The sequence below is a fragment of the Phragmites australis genome, chromosome 5 (genome assembly GCF_958298935.1).
Source record: "Phragmites australis chromosome 5, lpPhrAust1.1, whole genome shotgun sequence".
In the NCBI taxonomy this organism is placed as follows: domain Eukaryota; kingdom Viridiplantae; phylum Streptophyta; class Magnoliopsida; order Poales; family Poaceae; genus Phragmites; species Phragmites australis.
Window position 1 is genome coordinate 36,128,718 of NC_084925.1, and position 19,708 is coordinate 36,148,425.

At 40.7% G+C, this 19,708-nt stretch overlaps 2 protein-coding genes across 2 annotated transcripts; both read right to left on the reverse strand.

Annotated features, from left to right (window-relative positions):
• Positions 1-4,498: 4,498 nt before the first annotated feature.
• LOC133917626 (ethylene-responsive transcription factor ERF039-like) lies at positions 4,499-5,690 on the reverse strand. The gene has a single exon (XM_062361505.1). The coding sequence runs from the start codon at positions 5,639-5,641 to the stop codon at positions 4,784-4,786; it is 858 nt and encodes a 285-aa protein (XP_062217489.1). The 5' UTR covers positions 5,642-5,690; the 3' UTR covers positions 4,499-4,783.
• Positions 5,691-14,859: 9,169 nt separating this feature from the next.
• Positions 14,860-19,334, reverse strand: LOC133919449 (chaperone protein dnaJ A6-like). The gene is made up of 8 exons (XM_062363836.1): positions 19,167-19,334; positions 18,578-18,753; positions 18,299-18,476; positions 18,071-18,209; positions 16,244-16,377; positions 16,030-16,172; positions 15,723-15,921; positions 14,860-15,599 (listed from the first exon to the last, which is right to left on the reverse strand). Exons 2-8 carry the CDS (start codon positions 18,725-18,727, stop codon positions 15,277-15,279), a joined length of 1,266 nt encoding a protein of 421 aa, XP_062219820.1. The 5' UTR covers positions 18,728-18,753; positions 19,167-19,334; the 3' UTR covers positions 14,860-15,276.
• Between the last annotated feature and the right edge of the window lie 374 nt (positions 19,335-19,708).

The following is a 19,708-nucleotide window of genomic DNA, read 5'->3' on the forward strand; positions in this document are numbered from 1 at the left end:
AATAGCTTTCGTAGTAGTGAACCCAAAACGATATTTATTTTGGACTGGAGGGAGTAGATATTAAAGGTAAACAATAGATTTTGAGGGGAGATTAGTTGGCTGTGTACAGAGTTATTAAGACGAACTTCAATTATGTGCATTGACAGCAATAATCTTAAAAGAAAAACTATAAGGTAGCACATCTACATCCTCTTTTAAAGAAACCACCACACACCTATATTTATCCAATTAGATGGAGGTATACCTCATCAAAATTCAGATGCCAAGCTGGATAGCTGACCCCTGCAAGCAAAAAAAAAAAAAAAAAAAAAAAGCATCTCCCCTCAGTGATTTCTGAAAAGCCTTCAGAAATTATGAGAAGATACATTGCAATCTGCGATCTGAATGGGAATTGAGCACTAAACAAATTCTAAAAAGAGTGCAGCCGACCTGACAGCCAATTAAGCAATCGCAAATGTGCAACTGGAGCATTTGCGAGCATAGATCCTGAAAATTGAACAACCTAAATACATCTGAACTAATTCAAAAAAAGAAGAAAAGAAAATACATCTGAACTATATAACCTTATCTAGTATGAATCGCAAATGTGCAACTGGAGCATTTGCATGTGTATATGCGTATGCAGTCTACATTCTGCAACATTGATTAAGAATGGAGTAACAAGTACAGAAACACTGGGCGGATTCCCTGAGCAGATCCCGTATTTTGAGATACGAATTAAAACTGCGGTCGTATCGCCATTAAACGCTTCTAGTATAGAAAACTACGCGCTCGACATGGATACATGTAGCCCAGATCATCGATCGGCGAGCTGCCGGAAGAAAAAAAAAAAAGGAGCCTCGTGATTTGCATATAAAAACTCACCACCTCCGCTGTTTAATCCGACCAAAGCGCATCGTTGAGCGCCTTTGCTAGCTAAAGCTGCCGTTAGCTAGCCCTAGACTCACCTGAACGCTTAATTTGGAACCTTAAGATAACCCCCTCGTGTGCCTTGCTTAATATAAACTAGGACCAGCACGAGTTAACTAATGGTGTAATTAGTCATTCATGCGCGTAGTAAAGCAAGCATATTCGCAGAAGCGTCCAAGCGGGGTAACAGTCTGAAAGCTCGTCTTGGCAGGTAGTAGTAGTAGTGTGTTTTCCATCAAAGTGCCGAAAGCTAAGTTGCAAGGATCGGCTTAATGAGCAGCAACAGCATGGCCTCAGATAGATTGCCCACCAGAGGGTGGCCCCATAATCCATATTATTGCCTGCTATGCAGAAAGCAACTCGAGACTTGTCACCACCTGTTTGCCAAATGCATATTTACAGTGTACGTCTGGTCTATACTGGCGGAGTGGGTGTCACAACCTTTGTGCCAGTCTCCTGGCCACGCACCTCCTCAATTCACCATTGGCGGTCAGACATAGCTGGCAGCCCAAACACAACCAAAAATGGGGTTAAGGTTCCTAGTTATTCTGATCTGCTGGGAAACCTGGAAGGAGGACAACGCCAGAACTTCGAGAGAACCGAGCTGCCCGCGCTCTTTGTTGCGCGCCCAAATCAAGGATGAGGCGGGCATTTGGGGGAAAAAATTATATGAGACCCTCTGCAGAAAGGTCTCCGTAAGATCCTGATCTACACCGTTCGTTCTGGATCTAACGGTCTGATTGAATATATGTGAGAGAAGTACAGGATACGTGTCACGTAGAGATGAGGGTCTTTCTGTGAGACCGGGTCTCACAGAATTTCCTTCCGCATTTAAGACTTGGCGGGAGCGCGCTGTCTAATCATGAGAGAATAGCTTTCTCGTAGACCCCCTTCTTTTCTTTTTCCTTTTTTCTACCTCAGCCGGTCTCCTTTCCCCTGTCGTACCCGTCAGGTTATTCACTTCTTTTTAATATCAGGGGCAGCTACAGGAGAATGTTGTTCAGAAATAGAAAATATTAGGTAGATACCATTACACTATGAGAACGCGAAGGTTAATTTGCAGTGGGACTAATTAACGACCAGATTAGAGCTCGAAATTAATAGCCTTATTTCTGGCCATGTACGTAGGTTTGTACGTGTCAGCATTATTTAATAGCCTTATTTAATTAGCACACTCTATGTTCAGAAAAAAATGTGCACACCTTACATCCTGTGGCTTGTGCTTTTGCATACAGATTGGTCTAAAGCAAAAGAAGACGAGGCATGGCAATTGGCAAGTCATGGCCAGATAATCTTCTTAATCACCAGGGGCCAATACATGCAGGCATCAAAATGCATCATAAACTTAACATATGGATCTCAGGCGCAGCTGAGCTCGATCATGATCGAGCTCAGGTCATCAGATGTAGGAAACGACATTCTCCTGTAGCTAGAGCCAGAGCCAGATCACTCATCACTGCAAGGTAGTGCATGCAGCGGCCGATTGGATGGTCCAGGCCCAAAATAATTTGCAGCTAACTCAAACGCGATTGAGTAATTGATCCAGCTAGCGAATGGCACGCACGCTACGTCTCACCTACCGTGAATACCACCCGGACGGCTGATCCTTCGATCGCCCAAATCAGACAGAGACAGGTGGGTCCGGGGATCGCCGGCCGGATGTGAGCACAAAACTCCACAGCGTTGGATCCTCCAGCTCTTGAATCTTTAATTCATAGCGCGTTCTCACACGATTAAAATGCTAGCTGATGTGTGTTCTCACACAGAAAAGTTGTCGGCTATACCCTTTCCTTGACTTCCGTCACAGTGTAACACATGTTTGGCTGTGTACACAGTTGAGCTTAATTTCAAGTGTTACGTGATACTCACTCCAATTGCAAACTCCAATTGCAAATATAGTATGTTTTATGTTTGCCAACTACTCGTATCTTCTAAATATAAGTCATCATAAAACTTTTAAGCATTTTTTCTCTTTTCTTCCTTCTTTGCTATTGCTATGTAAAGGCTTTCACTCTCACTAATAAATGAGTCATTTTTGCAATACAGTATAAATAAACAGTATCAGCATCGGTTGATCTATTTTTCTTAATCTTGAGCACAGGTCGAAAATAACATATATTTGTAATGAGAGGGAGTTTAAACTAAAGTGGATGTTAGAGCTCCCGTCTATTTTTTTTGAATGAATATGCTTATCACTGAATTCCGTTAGAAAAGTTACTGTTATCAAATCATTCTTTAGATCTGGTAGAGTAATCTGGAGACTAATATGGAGTACATGTTGCCCCTCGCTCTTATGTAAGGCCCTTATTTGCAACCGATAATTAAACACTTTTCCTAGAGCACAAGCGACTGAAAACGTGAAAATATTCTGTCGACGTGTGCTGCCGTCCTTCCCTTCAGGATTTACTGTTAGGTGAGTGGGGTTTTGGGGTCTGGGGGTGTTCCCAACCTTACAGGGATGCTCAGGCGGTAGGCTGGCCTGACAACGGCGGCAGGCAGTGGAGACAAATGGAGTACCGGACGGAGGTGGGTTGCAGCGATGGATCCAACGCCGGAGACAGGCAGAGGGAGGACAGGGCGGGGAAGATTCATTCTGCTTTAATCAAATAAAGAGAGAGAAAGACCACAGTGACACTTCAGCCAGAGAAAGAAGAAAGGCTATGAACCGTTGGATTGGCACAGCCATCGACCGAAGAAAATGGAAAAAACTTAACACCGTCAAATTGTCGCGCCCATAATTAAATTGTGGCTTAGATTATTGGTTAGTAAAAACTATAGGTAGCTAGGAGTGACGAACGTCGGTTAGTAGTGGGATAATAACCAAGCTTAAGAGTAAATGGACAGGGTAGATATAGTATTCCAGTGTGATCCCAGCTAAACTGTACCAATAAACTAGTTTGACTTTAACTAACGATGTCTTAGGAATATTTAGATCAACCAAACAGAGATTGCGTTGGTGGATTTGTATCCAAAAATATTTTTATGCAAGCATCATATTTTGTTCAAGTATACCACAAAAGAAATAGTTTTCGTATGGAAGATGGAAAACTTCTATGGGACACTAGAGAAGCATCTTTCAATTGATTTACCTAAGAACAAGTTCTCGCCTTAAATCCATTGCAATTTTTTCCTCTTCTTCTTTTTCGATCAAAGTTATATTTTGGTGACAACGATAAGGTCCAAAGTAATACTCCCTTTGGTAAAAAAATACTTAATTTTTTGGTTATGATAAGGTCTCCAATGTGGTAACTTTGATCACTACTTTTAATAAAATTTATTATTAAAGTTAATAAGTATATGTGATTATGATAGTATTTTTTTAAAACAAATCTACCCATATGATTTTTCCTATTTCTAAACTATATATTTAAAATTTATTGATAGTCAAAATTTTAAAAATATGAGCACCAGATCTTATCCTAAATATTTTATTTGTGACGGGAGGGTACTTGTTTGGGACCTTAGTCTCAAGGGTACTTGGTTGTGTTTATACACTCCAGTCTCAAGGGCGAGGTCACCATTTGTGCCTATCACACGTTGTGGTATGTTATACAGCGAGGATTGATTCTCCAATATCATATTGCACAGTAAAATGGGTGGCATTTGAGATGTAGAGGTCGCAAGCAGATCATTATTGCATCACACATTTTCGACATTACAATACACAATACGATTATCATAAGAAGAAGGCACTCAAGTGTATATATGTCGTAGTAATATCTTCACTCCCAACTTAATCTTTCGCCAAATTAATCATGAAGCATGCCACGTGGTGTTGGTCGTCTGCGTTTGTTGCAGCCAACCACTGTCCGGTCACGGCCGGCGCGTCCGAACGGAACGGCTAGTCCGGGGACACCTGCGCGGCAGCGTCCAATCAGCACTGATCATCGGCCCACAGGAACGGCTCGTGCAAGCCGACCGTGTCGCCGGCGCTGTCGTACTCTTCGGCCGCCGCTGAAGCCGCCGTCCAGAGGGGTGACGACCAGAGGCCGTCCCGAAGGTCGAGCAGAAGGTCGGGCAAGTCGAACAGCGCGTTCTCCTCGCTATGGCCGGCCGCGGCCTCCTCCGAACTGGCAGCCGATGACGATGAAATCTCGGCAGCAGGGGAGGTCTCGCATTGCTCTACATCGGCAGCGACTGCCTTGGCGACCGCTGCCTGGATGTCAGCGGGGGAGGTGGACGCCGGGCGGGGGAGCTCGTGCGCGAGGTGCGGGAAGTTGAGGTGCGCCGCGCGTCCCTTGATGGCGAGCGCGGCAACGTCGTGGGCGCGCGCGGCCATCTCCGCGGTCGGGAACGTGCCGAGCCAGATGCGCGACTTCTTGCGCGGCTCCCGGATCTCCGACACCCACTTGCCCCAGCTCCGGCGCCGCACGCCGCGGTACGACGGGTGCCTCCCGGCGCTCCCCTTCTTGCTGCTGTTGCTGCCCTCCTCGCCGCCGCCGTCGATGGCATCAGGCGGTGGGCTACCGGGAGAAGGCGGGGACGCGGTTCTCTCGCGCTTCATGTGTTTGGGCTTGCCGTTCTTGGAAAGCTCTTGCGCGCCATTGATGACACATAAGCCGGCGTTGGAGGAGGAAGACGTGTTGAGCGCATGGATCGCGTGAGCTTCCATGGCTCTCACAGGAGGTATCAGCGCACGGATTGGACGGAGCGGTGCGCGAAGTAGAGATCTGCCGGGTTGGTTTAAATAGCGCGGGCTTGTGCGTTGCAGAACGCTGCCACTACCAGCCATGGCCGGGTGGAGCCGAACTTATTGGACCAGTCCTCTGGATCAAATGGAAAAACTGTCTTGATACTTTGGCAACTCAACAACTCAGTCTAGGCTAATTTTTTTGGACGAGGGGTGATTCGTGTGAACGGTGAGATCGGACTGGTTTACAAGATCAGTGTGCGCGCAACCGTCCTCTGGAATGTTCATTTTTGTTTTTTTTCTTTGTAATTTTCATTTATTCTTCTATTTTGAGAGGGCCCATATCATTAATCTATTTTTTTGGTTGCATATGAGTATTTCTTTAAGTCGATGTTGCCGGAGCATGGACTCAATACATGGCGTGTTGTGCTTGATCCTCATATTTCATCTTCAACCGGTATAATGGAAGTATGCTTAGTTGGTTTGAGTTATTGGTGGAATATTTTTTTAAGATTAAATTCTAAGAGGAATAGTAGATGTATATATATAGGTGATTAAGTGATCAAGATGTATCCTCGCGACAAGGTTATACCTCTAATTTTATTCTCGATGTGTACTGGGACACATCACATACTGCAAAGTTAAAACAAAGCAGATATGGATGACTTAATTTCTATATGGTCGAAAACATTATTATGACTTAATGTGCCGTACTGCCAATATTAAGCTAGTATTGTTCCTATTAATTACGATAGTATTTAATTAGGACTCTCCTTGCCAATCGCCACTTAGCCGATTGCATTAACTCCCTAGGCCTTACCAATGTACGGCTGTTACATTATTGTTTTAGCCTTTCGGTAGGATTCGAATAAGTACAATCCAACGGCTGTGGATAACTAATCATAATAATGTTGTACCGATTAAGGGCTAGTTTATTTTTGGAAACTTTTAAGTATTTTCTTGTTTAGAACATCTCATCTAAAAATCACCATAGACCTTTCAGAGAAGCCTCCAGTCAGGAATATAAAGATTGGTCAGATTATAATGAAATGGTGACCGTCTAGTCCTACGAATTCTGTACTCAGATTGTACAAGCCTCCGGCCAAATGTTTTTTTTTCCCTTCTAAAGTCAGGCCTAAGGAGTTTTGAGAAGCAACTGCCCATAGAAAAGTGGCAAAAATCTAAATATATGCAACAAACATTATCGTATTTGCTAAAATAGATAATATATCGGTGTATTTGTAAATATAGCACCTGTATTTAGCACTAAAACATCAAAAAATCGATTTCGGTATCTAAGGTATCGAATACTACTGTATTCGACACCTGAGGTGCCAAATACGACAATGTTTACCGTATTCGGCACCTTAGCTGCCGAATACAGACCGGCCTCGTTCACGTCGCGCCGGTTAGTGCTTTCGATGCAATCGGTCACGTCATGTCGTGTCGTTTCTCTTTTACCAGCTTTTTAAACCCAAACGCTGTCATATTTCGCTGTAAAATGCGAGCGCGCTGTCGTGTTTCCCTATAAAGAGCCACAGCACGACCAAAGAACAGACGGACAGTGCGAGCAAGGGAGGAGAGGAGAGGAGAAGCAGCGCGAAGTGAGGAGTAGCAATAGCGTGAGGAGAGGAAAATCAGCCCAAGACGAGGAGGAGCAGTAACGCGAGTTACAGTAAGTACTTAAATTATATATTTAATTAATACTTGTAGCAATAATAGTAATTAGAGTAAGTAGATTATTTAATCTGTTTAATTACATTTGTATAATTATTTGCTTTAGTTTGATTATATGAATTTGATTATTTGCTTAGTCAGTGTAGTAGTAATTAGCGTGAATTTGTATAATAGTAATTAGCGTGAATTTGTATAATAGTAATTATTTACTTAGTCAGAGTAAGTAGATTGTATAATAGTAATTAGCGTAAATTTGATTAGTCAGTGTAATTAGATTTTTAATTAGTTTAATAACATGATGAACTAGTGGTGGCACTTTGTGCTAGTAGTGGCGTAAGGTGGTGGCCTAGTGCATGCATTTCTTTATTGGTGGAAGTAGGGTGTCAATGCAATGAGAGAAAAAGAAAGAAAAAGAAAGGATAAATGATAAAGAATAATTTTCAGGAAGATTTAAAAAACTTAGGTTGGACAAAAAGATTTGATTAAAATCAAAATGCACCAAAAATTGTCAAATTGATTTTTTAATTAATAGTGGTGTGTGTCCGTTTAATTAGTATTTTAATTCAATCTATTAAAATAGTGACACGCACAAGAACTTATGCCCTTAGTTAAAAAAAGAAGCAGTTATAAAGTCAAATAGACAAATATTTTTATTGTCTTCTATTCACCATAGACTAGTCACTTTCTCTCTTCAGCTCACTCAACATAAAGAAATCTATGAATAGTTTAATAGTGAATTGTCAAATGTGAGCACTGAAATTTGCTAAGAACTATAGGTATAGTAGTATTCACCGTAAAAAAGATATGATCACACGAGTTAAGAGTGGTATGCTGATGCTTCTGACTTCTGAAAGAGTAAATATGGTGTACATATTTCATTTGAATTCAATATTTATGATTTAATTAGCATTTTTAATTACTTAAATATTTAGCATTGTTAAGTATAGTACTATTTAATTTGTATTGTTAATTTATTTATTATTTATCAAGTGACATAATTAGTTGTGTATCCTATATACATCTAAGTAGTTATTTTATTAGATGTACTTTGTTTAGCAAATACGGTATGACTTTTCATATTTATTACGGAAAACATCTCGAAGTTTTGCACAGGAGGCACATAACAATTCAGAACTACCAACACATGGAGAGTTCAGTTAAGGTACCTAATAACCTGGATGGCCTGAAATCATATGTTATGAGCCTTTTACTTGTGAAACAGCAATCCAATACTGTTATCCTGGAGGGTGTGCGGCCACGGCTTGTTCCAAACAGTTCAGTCGTTGTCCATACGTTATTCGAGATGAGAAGGAACAACGCATGGACTTTGTACTCACGTAAGGCATTGGAGGAGAAATTTGATGTGGGAGTGTACGTAAATATAGTGCCATGACTGTGGCAAGGTGAAGTAGTGACTGTTGTGGTAGGATCAGGCCAGCAAGTGATGCATGAAGAGGATGGAGGGCATGTCGGGGAGGACAGTTTCGATAAAGAGGGAGGTAGAGTGGACCTTTTTGAGGTAGATGAAGGATGCATGGATGATGAAGCCGGTGGTAACGGGGATGAAGAAGCTGCTGACAACGATGACCTGATGCCTGCGATCTGGTACTTTCGTGGTTCTGGGCTGCTGGATTGTGTCATTGTTGAGTATAACACCTTATCTAACTGGGGATAACGGAATAACGACATTCAAGTCACGTAATAGTTTCATAAGAATGAGGAGGTCATCCACTTTATTAGCAACTATGCTATAATGATAAGAAAGGACCATAAGTGCACCCGGTCTAACACTACGAAATATGAGGTCAGGTGTATCAAGCACCCGTATTGTGCTTACTTCGTACAAGCACATATGCCGAAATATGATAACTATTTTGTGATCAGTAGACACACCCCACATACATGCAGCGAAGAGGCTATTAGGAATGTGAGCCACACCATTGATACGAGGTTCATAGCCCAAATTCTCATCACTCTTGTCGGTACGGACATTTATTTGTTGCCAAAATCCATTATGGAAGAGGTGCAAACTAAGACGGGTATACTGATCAATTAACAGACCACGTGGCGAGCGAAGCAGAAGGCGTTGAAAATGCTATTTAGAAGCTTCGATGAGTCTTACAACTACGCTCCGATGCTACTGTAGAAGATTATCATGATGAATCTAGGGACTCAGTGGGCCATGGTGGATGAGCTAATCAAGCTAGAGAATGGGTCACACAGTACCACTAACTGATACCTCATTAGGTTATTCTGGTCTTTTGGATAATGCATCGAAGCTTTCAGACATTACAGACTGGTTGGATGTGTGGATGCCATATTTCTAAGCGGCAAGTATCATGGTACCCTTATGACAGCGATAGCAGGGGATGCAAATAATCAAATCATTCATCTCGCCTTTACAATGGTCGAGAGTGAAAACAATGATAGCTGGTTGTGGTTCCTCACTTTGGTGAGGACATGTGTCATGGGAAACAGGGAACGAGTTTGTATCATCTCAGATCGCAACAAGGGTCTTCTACATTAGTTGAACGTGCTACATGATAGCACAAATAACTTCATTGAATGGCCTGATGTGGAGAGAAGATGGTGCATACGACACTTGGGAGCGAACCTATACACAAGGTACAACAGTAAGTCTCTTGTAAAGAGATTCAAAGGGTTGTGTCTGCAGAACCAGCAGGCAAAGTTCAATGAGATATAGAGAGAGTTAAATGAGACCACTCGCAAGATGATGGTAGATCTACAAGCACAGGAGGATCATCTGCGAATACAAATGATTGAGGTACAAACTATCGTTAGCCAGTGGATAGCGGGAAAGTCGGTGGAGAGTTAGGCCCTAATCCATGACATTCACGGTGCCAAGTTAGAACATAAATTTAAATGATCATATTATACCCTTTCTTATACGAATCATATTATTGTATCACATGTTAGGTATAGCATCATGACACATAGCGAAGGCGTTCAATAATATCTTAAAGGGAGTACAGGGCTTCCCGTTGTGTGCCATCATTGAGCTCATATTCTATAGAACGGCGGACTACATTCAAGATCGTGGTAATGCTGCTATAAATTGCAGCATGCGATTCGTACCTAAGTTGGAGGAAATCATATCTAGAAGGAGGAATAAGGCAAACTTTCATCGGATGAGGCACTATGTGAAAAATAGACAAATAAGACACAAAATTAGTAACGTGTCATATATGACCCATCACTTATGTTAAAAGTGACGAGTCATCATAAGCTAGTCATAAGTGACGGATCAAGTTGTGACCGATCACTTATGACTCTTCATCAGTGACGGATCATTCTAGACCAGTCATAAGTGACGGGTTATCTAAGAGAGTTATTAGTGACGGGTCATGTTTTGACCCGTCATTAATAACAAGTTTTGACCCATGAGAACAGATGAAGGAGTCTTAATTAGTCAATCATTAGATATATTAGTCAATCAGTTTCATGAAATATTATATGTACTAGCTCATCAACTCATCAGTTTTTTTGGGTAGTTGTGACATGTCTAATATATGCTTCATAATGTATCAATTATAAATCTAGCTAGTATTAATTAAAAATAATAACTATATAATTTTTGTGTCCAATAGTAAAATTTGCATTTATTTGCAAACCATAAAATGTGTAGTAAAATGGTAAAAAATATCATTTTTCTAAAGCAATTTGATTTATAGTAGTGTATTTACAATTTTTTATTTTTATTTTATTTTTCTCTTATTTTTTTCTCATCTCACAAACACTAAAACAAGAACCATTGTATATTTATTCTCAATTTGATCAGGGATGACGGCTATGAATACAAACGCGCGTTCCAAAAATAGTGCAAAAACTTTCAAGGCGAGAACTCAATGTTTCAAGCTGTTTTTGGCCTCGAAAAAATTGTCGAACCTGACTAGTTCGGGGGAAAACAAATGTAACTTTTTCTGTATATGTTCGTACAATAAAAAATGTCAAAATAGAAGTCTGTATGCAAAAGTTATACCCGTTTAATTGAAGACACTATGAATCAACTAGTTTGTATGTCTATTGTACAAAGCTCAAAAGTGATGGATCATAACTGTTACCTATCACTTATTACAAGTCAAAAGTGATAGGTCACAATTATGACTCATCACTTATGACCTTCGGTAAAAAGTTAAAAGGATAAATATCCTGTTCCCTTCAGAACGCAAGCGAGGGTGAAGTGGTAAGGCTGAGACGTGTGCAAGGGTAGGTCATGAGTTCAATTCTTACAGTATGCACATTATGAAAACAGCTTGAAAAATAGCAAGGGACACATGGTGAATGGTGATGGCTCTGAGTTAGGTTGGCTCGGTGAAAAGGTTGGCTCGGTGAAAAATATTTTTTTTTTGACTTTTTCGTATCCAGAAAACGCAAAAACCGTTCATCAATTATAAGAGATGAGTCATAACTATGACCCGTCACTTATGACATGTAATAAGTGACGGGTCATAACTGTGACCCATCACTTATGAAGGTTATAAGTGACGGGTTCAATTTTGATCCATCACCAATGACCTCATTGGTGATGAGTTCTTACCCGTCACTTATGACCGGGCATCAATGACGCGTTCGGAATGACGAGTGCGAGACCCGTCACCCATGGCAATTATGACCCGTCACTTTTGAGCTTTTTCACGTAGTGAGGATCTACGACCTAGCCAATAATGAGTTCGAGGTCATGTGCACCGTAGGTATGCTTTAAGGTATAACGCAGGGGACACCGTGTAGCAATATCAACTTGGGGCTCACGAGGTGAAGTGCATATGCAATAAGTCAAAACTACATCATATCCCGTGCTCGCATGTCTTAGCCGCTTGCATGGCTATGGGCAGCAATGATGGATCATAGTATGTAGCACTGTACTTCACAATCGATGTATTGAGGAGCATATGGATCCCAAAGATGTAGTTCTTTAACATCAAAAACAGCTACAAAGCGATTGAGCAGCCTAAGTGGGTACCTTATCCCCGAGCACGACGCATAGATCCTGAAAGGCCTAGAACCACAAGGCTGTAAGGTGACATGGATGAAAAGATGCTGTTGACAGCCCACGCAAGTGCAAACTTCGCAAATAACCTGACCATGACAGGAGGACGTGCCCGACCCGGCAGTAAATTATCTGGCCACTATCGAACTGCAGTGTATTAGAGTTGTTGCATTTTAGTTTGTTATTTGAAGTTATTCGTAATCACAGTTTGTATTCTAAATTTTTATTCACCTATTAGTTGTACTACTTATTTTGTAATATATCGTTTGGTATAGATATCACCTACAATATTTTTTTATTGAACCATGAAGCTTGTTATTCACCTATTTATTGAATCACAAAGCTTGTAATATATTCTTATTTGTTATTCACATACTTATTGAACTATGAAGCTTGTAATATATTTTAATTTTTTATTTACCTACTTATTTAATCATATAGCTTGAAATTATTGTCATGGCTCACGGTGGTTTTCCTAAGTTTTTTCAGCAGCAGTAGGATAAAAATTATAGAGGATAGATGATTTTCACAGGGCAGCAGTTACAAGAGTTTTCGGTATCTCAAGTCTTAGAATCGATTTTTTGTGTTTGAGATTAAATACATGTGCTAGATTTATAAATATATCGATATATTATCTATTTCAATAAATACGATGATTCGTTTGTTACCTCTATTTAGATTTTTACTTAAAAAAAGTACATCGGAATCACTGGCCTTTAAGCGCGTGTAAGGTCGACAGGGTTGTGAACGTGTTGGTTCAGAAGATTCATCAGAGTTAAAAGGCATAGAAATAGAACGTTGAACATCTTACAATATGGATTGATTATTGGATTCAACGGTCCTCGCCTAACGCAACCCGTTTGGGGTTTACGCTTTGGCCCTGCAACATGTCCCCAGGTCCACCTGAGGCTTGCCTGGGTCGCTTCTACCGAGCAAGCTGCAAGTGTTTGGCATGCAAAAGTTGTGCAAAAGGTCGAGCCGAATCAACAGTCCGCCCGCCCGTCGTATTCGACCGCTGACACAAGAAAACGCATCAGATGTAGGGTTGAAAACGGACGGGAACGGTCGGGAAAATCCTTTAACCGTTTTCACTTTTACATTTTATCTCGAAAACGGAATCGAAAACGGGAAAGTCGAAAACGGGTACGAACTCGGGAATATCGGGATGTCGAAAACGAATTAATCCGAACGGAAACATATCGGTATCGGTCGGGAACCGAACCGGACATAACCAATCAATTTTCATACACTAGATGTTTGAATACTGTCACACTAGTACACCACATTCAACCGTGTTCGTTCACATAATGACATATGAGTCACAAATAGATAAATTCACATACCGATACAACATAGTCACAATAATAACCTAATAGGAATATAGGATAGCAAAAGTGCAAAACACATAGACAAATATTTTTTCACGTAGCCGACAGCTCATCACTCATCAGCATCATTCATCATATCCATCTCTTGATATTTAGATTAATTCAACTGAACTAATTAAAAAGAAAAATCAACACCACCAACGCAAAGAGCAAGGTTTGCGGTCTTGCAGAAGCCAGTAAGCACACTGGATTCATAAGAGTTTCTGCCAATGGGATCATATACAGGTAGGCACAGATATGCTATTAGCATAATGAATAAGATATCATTTTCTCTTAATAAAAGAAAAGAGGATTGTTAGGCCTGTGTGCTTCAGCTTGCAATGCCTGAATCTGAACAACATAGCTGAGTCCTTAAGACCTTAAGTCAGAAAACAATGTGATGATAACACTCCATCTGTTTTAGTACATGTACATTTTCTTGAGGATTATCCTTTTGCAATGCAAGTCCACTACAAAATAAAGTGTAGCCATCGCATTTTTTCCAACCACGAGCCATGCTTCCAAGGCTGTGTGAGAGAGAATGAGTGGTTAATCATTAAAGTATCTATTAATAAGGGTAAACATGACCTAATTATTAATTATTTCCTAGTTACTTCACCTAATTGATCTGTTAGCAAAAGTTACCAGATATATACTATGAAACAAAAAAGTTAAATAAAACAACAGGTAAATAAAAATATCTTGCCTTGCTTCTTTCTAGCTAACAGGCCATCAACACATGGGTCTTAGTGGGCTAGGATTGATGTATTCAGACTTTATCCCGCGAAGGAAAAACGGAAGAAAAACGGGAATATTCCGTATAAAAAGGGGAAAATAACAAAACGGACGAAAATAGCTCAAACCGTTTTCGGTACCGTTTTCGTCAGACCTATACCGTTTTCGTCCCGTTTTCGAATAAGATCCAAAAATACAAAAACGGTCGGAAAAAAACAAGATACAGTACCGGAACGGGACGGAATTTTCCCGTTCCGTTTTCATCCCTAATCAGATGCAGCGAGATTGGCCCGAAAGCAGCGGAAAAGATCGGCGATGTTCTAGAAGCTGGCAGATTGATAACAGTGCAAACACACAGTACCATAATATTATGACGGGCCCGCCATTCTCCTGGGCGACACAATTGTCATGCAGCCATAGTCATCAAAAACAGGTACAAACGCCTCAACCAGACAAATCCAGGTTCCGCTCTTAACTCCATGCAATGTCCAAGTATTTCTATGTTTCTATTTAAAGTACAAAACAGGAGGATGTAACAATCCAGGGCCAACAACGCCAGGCATCACACAGCAGAATAATAGTAGTACACCGTACATCAGATACTTCAGGCGAGTAAATAGAATGAACAATGGAAATCCTCGCAAAAAGAGAGAGAGAGAGAGAGAGAGAGAGAGAGAGAGAGAGAGAGAGAACAATGGAATGGAGCCAACTACGGCAGATGTGCATGGCACAGGTGTGCTCAGCAAATCATATCTGAACGACCTGGGTTCCGAATTCAGGTGGGTACTGCGAGTAATGGTCACAGCACGACTATACCATTATGAGCTCTTTTTTGGACTCTGCTTGCTAACTAGATGTTTGAAGTTCAAAATGGTTTAAATTCTGCAAAAAAAAATGAGATAACCAAACGTTACGGAAAACGTTTGGCAACGTTTCAATTATCCCTGATCTTACTGCTGGGCACATTGTACCCTTGGTTCAGCATCCTCCTTGTCTTCATCATATGCTTCCTGTCGCTTCTGCTGCTGCCTGCGCCTCATCTCCTCTTCTATGTTGACATCGTGCAGGGTGGTCTCCTCACACTGATCGAGCTCCATGTCCGACAGTTGGCTCCCCAGCTTCGGTGGAAGAATCTTCTCAAGTGATCGACATTGGCCAGGGTTGAGTGTACCAGGCTCAGGAAACTCAACGTTAAATTCAACAAACAGACGACCCTTCATGAAAGGACGGCCATGTTGAGGCATGCCCTCATCATTTATGGCTTTGTGTTGTCCTATTCAAACAAAACATAATATAAATATGTTCAGAACAGAGATCAATTGATTTGATAGGATAGTCAAACTCAAAGGCAAACAGCACAAAGAAAAAAAGGCAAATCCATAACAGGGAATCATACCAGGTTTTATAACCTCCCCAGGATTGGATTTGATTAGAAGCTGCCGGCCATCAAGATGAGTCAGAACAAACTGGAAGCCACACAGAGCCTCGGTGAGAGAGATTGTGTGTTCAATATATAGGTCATCATACTTCCTCTTAAATTTTGGATGATCTTTAAGTTGTAAAACAAAAACTATGTCTCCTGTCACCGTATCAGGCTGAAAAGCAAGAATTTCTAACATTAGATAGATATAGTGAGAACATGAAAGTGCTGAGTGGATGCACAAATGCAGATACGTGTGTGCATGTGTGTGACAAAGACTCACAGCTTCATCAGCTTCACCCTGGAATACGATCTTTTGGCCATGTTGCATTCCTTTCTCCACATGAACCTCCAAGACCTTCTTCTCCTGGGCTACTTTGCTTCCTTTACAGCTTGGGCATTTATCCCTTTCACTTATGATCTCACCTGAACCAATACAACCATAAGACAAATTCAGAAGGACAATATTTTGAAGGGAAGATGCAACAGCAGCATACCTGATCCTTTGCATTCAGGGCAAACAGTATTCATCTGTTGGATCATGCCAAGGCCTATCTGTCTTGTTATTGTCCTCATTCCAGCACCATGACAACCATGGCAAGTTCCTGTTGCCCCACTCTTGGATCCTTTCCTGAAGGTACAACAAACAACCGGGAACAGTGAGAAAAAAGAGGGCAAAAGGCTGGATCTTGTCACAGAGCAGGAGCTACAAATACAAGTAAAAGCTTCGATTTCATTTGAGGATAGATATCAAATGCAATCACCCTTTAGGGTGCAATCGCGCAAACACGATGTGCTTCTTGATTTACTCTACCGATGGAGCAAATTTCAAGTTAAGGGATAATGGCAAAATGGCAAAACAAAATAATGATAAAATTCTGACAAATGGTAAAACAAAATATAAGGGATAAGAGAAGTAAAGATGTTAAGATTCACAACCGTAGCTTTTTTCTCCTATAGCACATTTTCACAATATAAGTCTGAATCGAAATTTCAGAGAGCAAAATAGAAACACTCAATCGACTACATCCCCCCCCCCCCCCCCTAGAATTTATCATGTCGGTTTGGAGCCCAAATCAAAGACTGATTGCACCACAAGAGGTGAGATTTGCACTTAATATTTGCATCAATTAGCCGAGGAATATCCACTGCATTAAAAACCTGCATGAGTTGCAGGAGGAAAAGTCCAATTGTACACACTTATGCTTAGATACAATGCAACAGTACAACCATGATGTATACAATGAAGGTGAAATGAAACACATATGAGATATGACAACATCACAAGTATTACAGGCCCTTAAGTGTTCATACGTGCAAACAATAAGTATGAGTGATGTTTTGCTGACTAGGATTAAGTACCACCTTTGCCAAATTTCTGTCAATGTTCTTTAAAAAAAAATTACAAACTAGGGTGCAACATATAGTTTAGTGTGACAAACTAGGATTTTTGGGGTGAGGGCAAGAGGAACAAGAATCTACCGCGGTTCTATCCGAATCACACTCTACATTGATCATTACATGACTTCAAGACAATCACCATGGCCAATCCCAAATTACCATTGAAAATTTTATGATAGACAAATAAAAATTAAGATTACCATGGAGAGTAACTTGAATATAGAAGTTTAAGACCACATCATCTAACAGAGGAGCAATTGACAGGCTGTAAGCTCAAAAGAAGAATTGTTGCAAAGACCATAGAAAACACCACTCGCAGTCCTATTACTATTAGTCAGAACCGACAAGACTGCTTCTTTCAGCAACCACAGCTGGACAGAAGCAAGTTTAACAGAACAACACATAAGTGCAATACATCTACAAATGCAAAAGTGGGCCTCTTCTTGTAAGACAAAGCCAGACCTTACATGCGATAAGCTACCTAACACCTTTCAATGAAACTCATTTTATTGTGTGTATAGTATTGCTAAATGTTAATGTCCAAACATCAGATTAAGTTCTGAGTGATACTGCACAAACACGTCCGTGAAAATTGGTGTTGCATCAACATTTGACCAAAAACTAATTTGCAAAAAGAGAATCTGGAATGGTCATTTTGATACTCAAAATTAAAAAGGCCAGTATATAAATAAGCAGTGCGGACAAATTCTACGGTAAAGCCAACAAAAATTACCCCACTAAACTCTGCACAGTTAGTTGCCATATTCATTCTTATAACTAATAGATATAGCGTTCGCTCAAAATTTGAACAGTTAGTCATCATAGTCCTTGTAAGTATTATTACAGCATTCGCCACAAATTTGAACTCAACAACTCGTATCAAGGAAACATAATTTATTAATTGAATCCAAACAAAAACCTACCCCTTGCATTTTGCGCACAAAGCATTCCGTGATAAAGATAGTTTTTTGGTTGTCCCATTATACAGATCTTCTAAAGAAACCTTCATAGTGTGCACCACATCTTCACCACGCTTTTGTCTGCGTCCTCTTGAGGTACCTCCTGTTAACCAAAAATATATATATAAGCATGCCATTCTTTTTCTCAAAAGGAAGCAGGAAGCAACAAAGTACAAACAACACCCCAATTACCCCCAAAGGCACCAGCACCCGCAAAAAGTTGCTCAAATATATCGAACGGGCTATGGAAATTGCTGCTGCTGCTGCCTCCTCCCATTCCTTCTTTCAGTGCATCTTCTCCATACTGGTCATAGATCTCCCTCTTTTCCGGGTCGCTAAGAACCTCATAAGCTTGAGACAATTCTTTAAACTGTCCAAAGCAGCAACAAAAACTTACGATGAGAACACAACCTATAACTGAAAAAATTAAGCTAAATAGCTAATAATACAGAACATTGTCCACAGACAAACCTTCTCAGGGTCTCCACCCTTATCAGGGTGATTTTTTATTGCAGCCTTCCTGTATGCTTTCTTCAGCTCATCCTGGCTTGCGGTCTTAGATACACCGAGAACCTCGTAATACTTGGTGTTGTTGCTCTTCTTTGGCATGCGTCCAAACATGGCTGATAATGGAGCTTTCTATGAAACTGGTACAGGGAAAACTCGAATCAAATCAAGTGGTAGTAAATTCCAATAGTTTTTCAAGAAGGCATCTACAGCACAAAACCTAAAAAAACATCGCCTTCCTAGAAACAAGGAACAGCAAGAGATACAAGGACTTTCTCCCCCCGTACTAATTCGTTGGAGGGAAAAACAATCACGACATCTTCGAACTAAAGCACGGGCGGACCTAAAGAGGGGCATAGGGGGTCGGTTGAACCCAAAAAACTCTAACGAACTGCTATCAGTACTCCGCCGCACAGATTATAAATCCGCAACACACTAGATGGATTGACGTATCCATATCAGGACGAAAGATTTGGTTTCAGGACTCACAGCGCACAAAGGATTCCGCAGAACAAAAAGAACGATGCGTCCAACAAAGCTAGGGTTTCCTTACCAGCTAAAGAAGAAGGCAGTCCAAGCACGGATGGATATCCACTGCACGCCGGTCCAGGCTCTAGGTGAGGGGAGCGAGGACGACGACAAGAGGAGGAAGAGAGGCGGACTTGCGGCGGGGAGGCGGACGGAGCCTGGATCTAGAACTCTAGGTAGAGGCTTGTTCGGCGCGTAGAGGCTATACATCTCCAATATTGCATTCATTTCATTTTTTTTCTGATTTTCTTTTTCATTCACATTTTATTTATTTTCTTTTTTCTTTAATAACTTTCCTTCAAAGATAATTGTAAAGTAAAAGGAAGAGAATCACATCTTAATGAATGATTTGGGAATCCTGTCGTGAAAAAAACCAGAAATAAAAATCGTTAGAGCGCTGAAGAAAAAAAAATCTTTTCACAATAGGATTTTCGTTTCCGAAGAAAAATTGTTAGACGTAGCCTAAGAGTTGGGGAACAAAGGGATGCAAATGGTTCAAAATTGTTTCTATTTTTATATTTCGAAAATCGAAAAATTGCAAAAACTATATGTCGTTTTAAAAAATGC

Bases quoted from the DNA above. Each gene is read 5' to 3' on its own strand.
- LOC133917626 (XM_062361505.1), bottom strand. From the start codon at position 5,641: ATGGCTGGTAGTGGCAGCGTTCTGCAACGCACAAGCCCGCGCTATTTA.
- LOC133919449 (XM_062363836.1), bottom strand. From the start codon at position 18,727: ATGTTTGGACGCATGCCAAAGAAGAGCAACAACACCAAGTATTACGAG. The intron at 18,477-18,577 runs GTTTGTCTGTGG...TGCTTTGGACAG, and splicing joins AGGGTGGAGACCCTGAGAAG to TTTAAAGAATTGTCTCAAGC. The intron at 16,378-18,070 runs GTAGGTTTTTGT...TTGTACCTTCAG, and splicing joins TTGTGCGCAAAATGCAAGGG to GAAAGGATCCAAGAGTGGGG.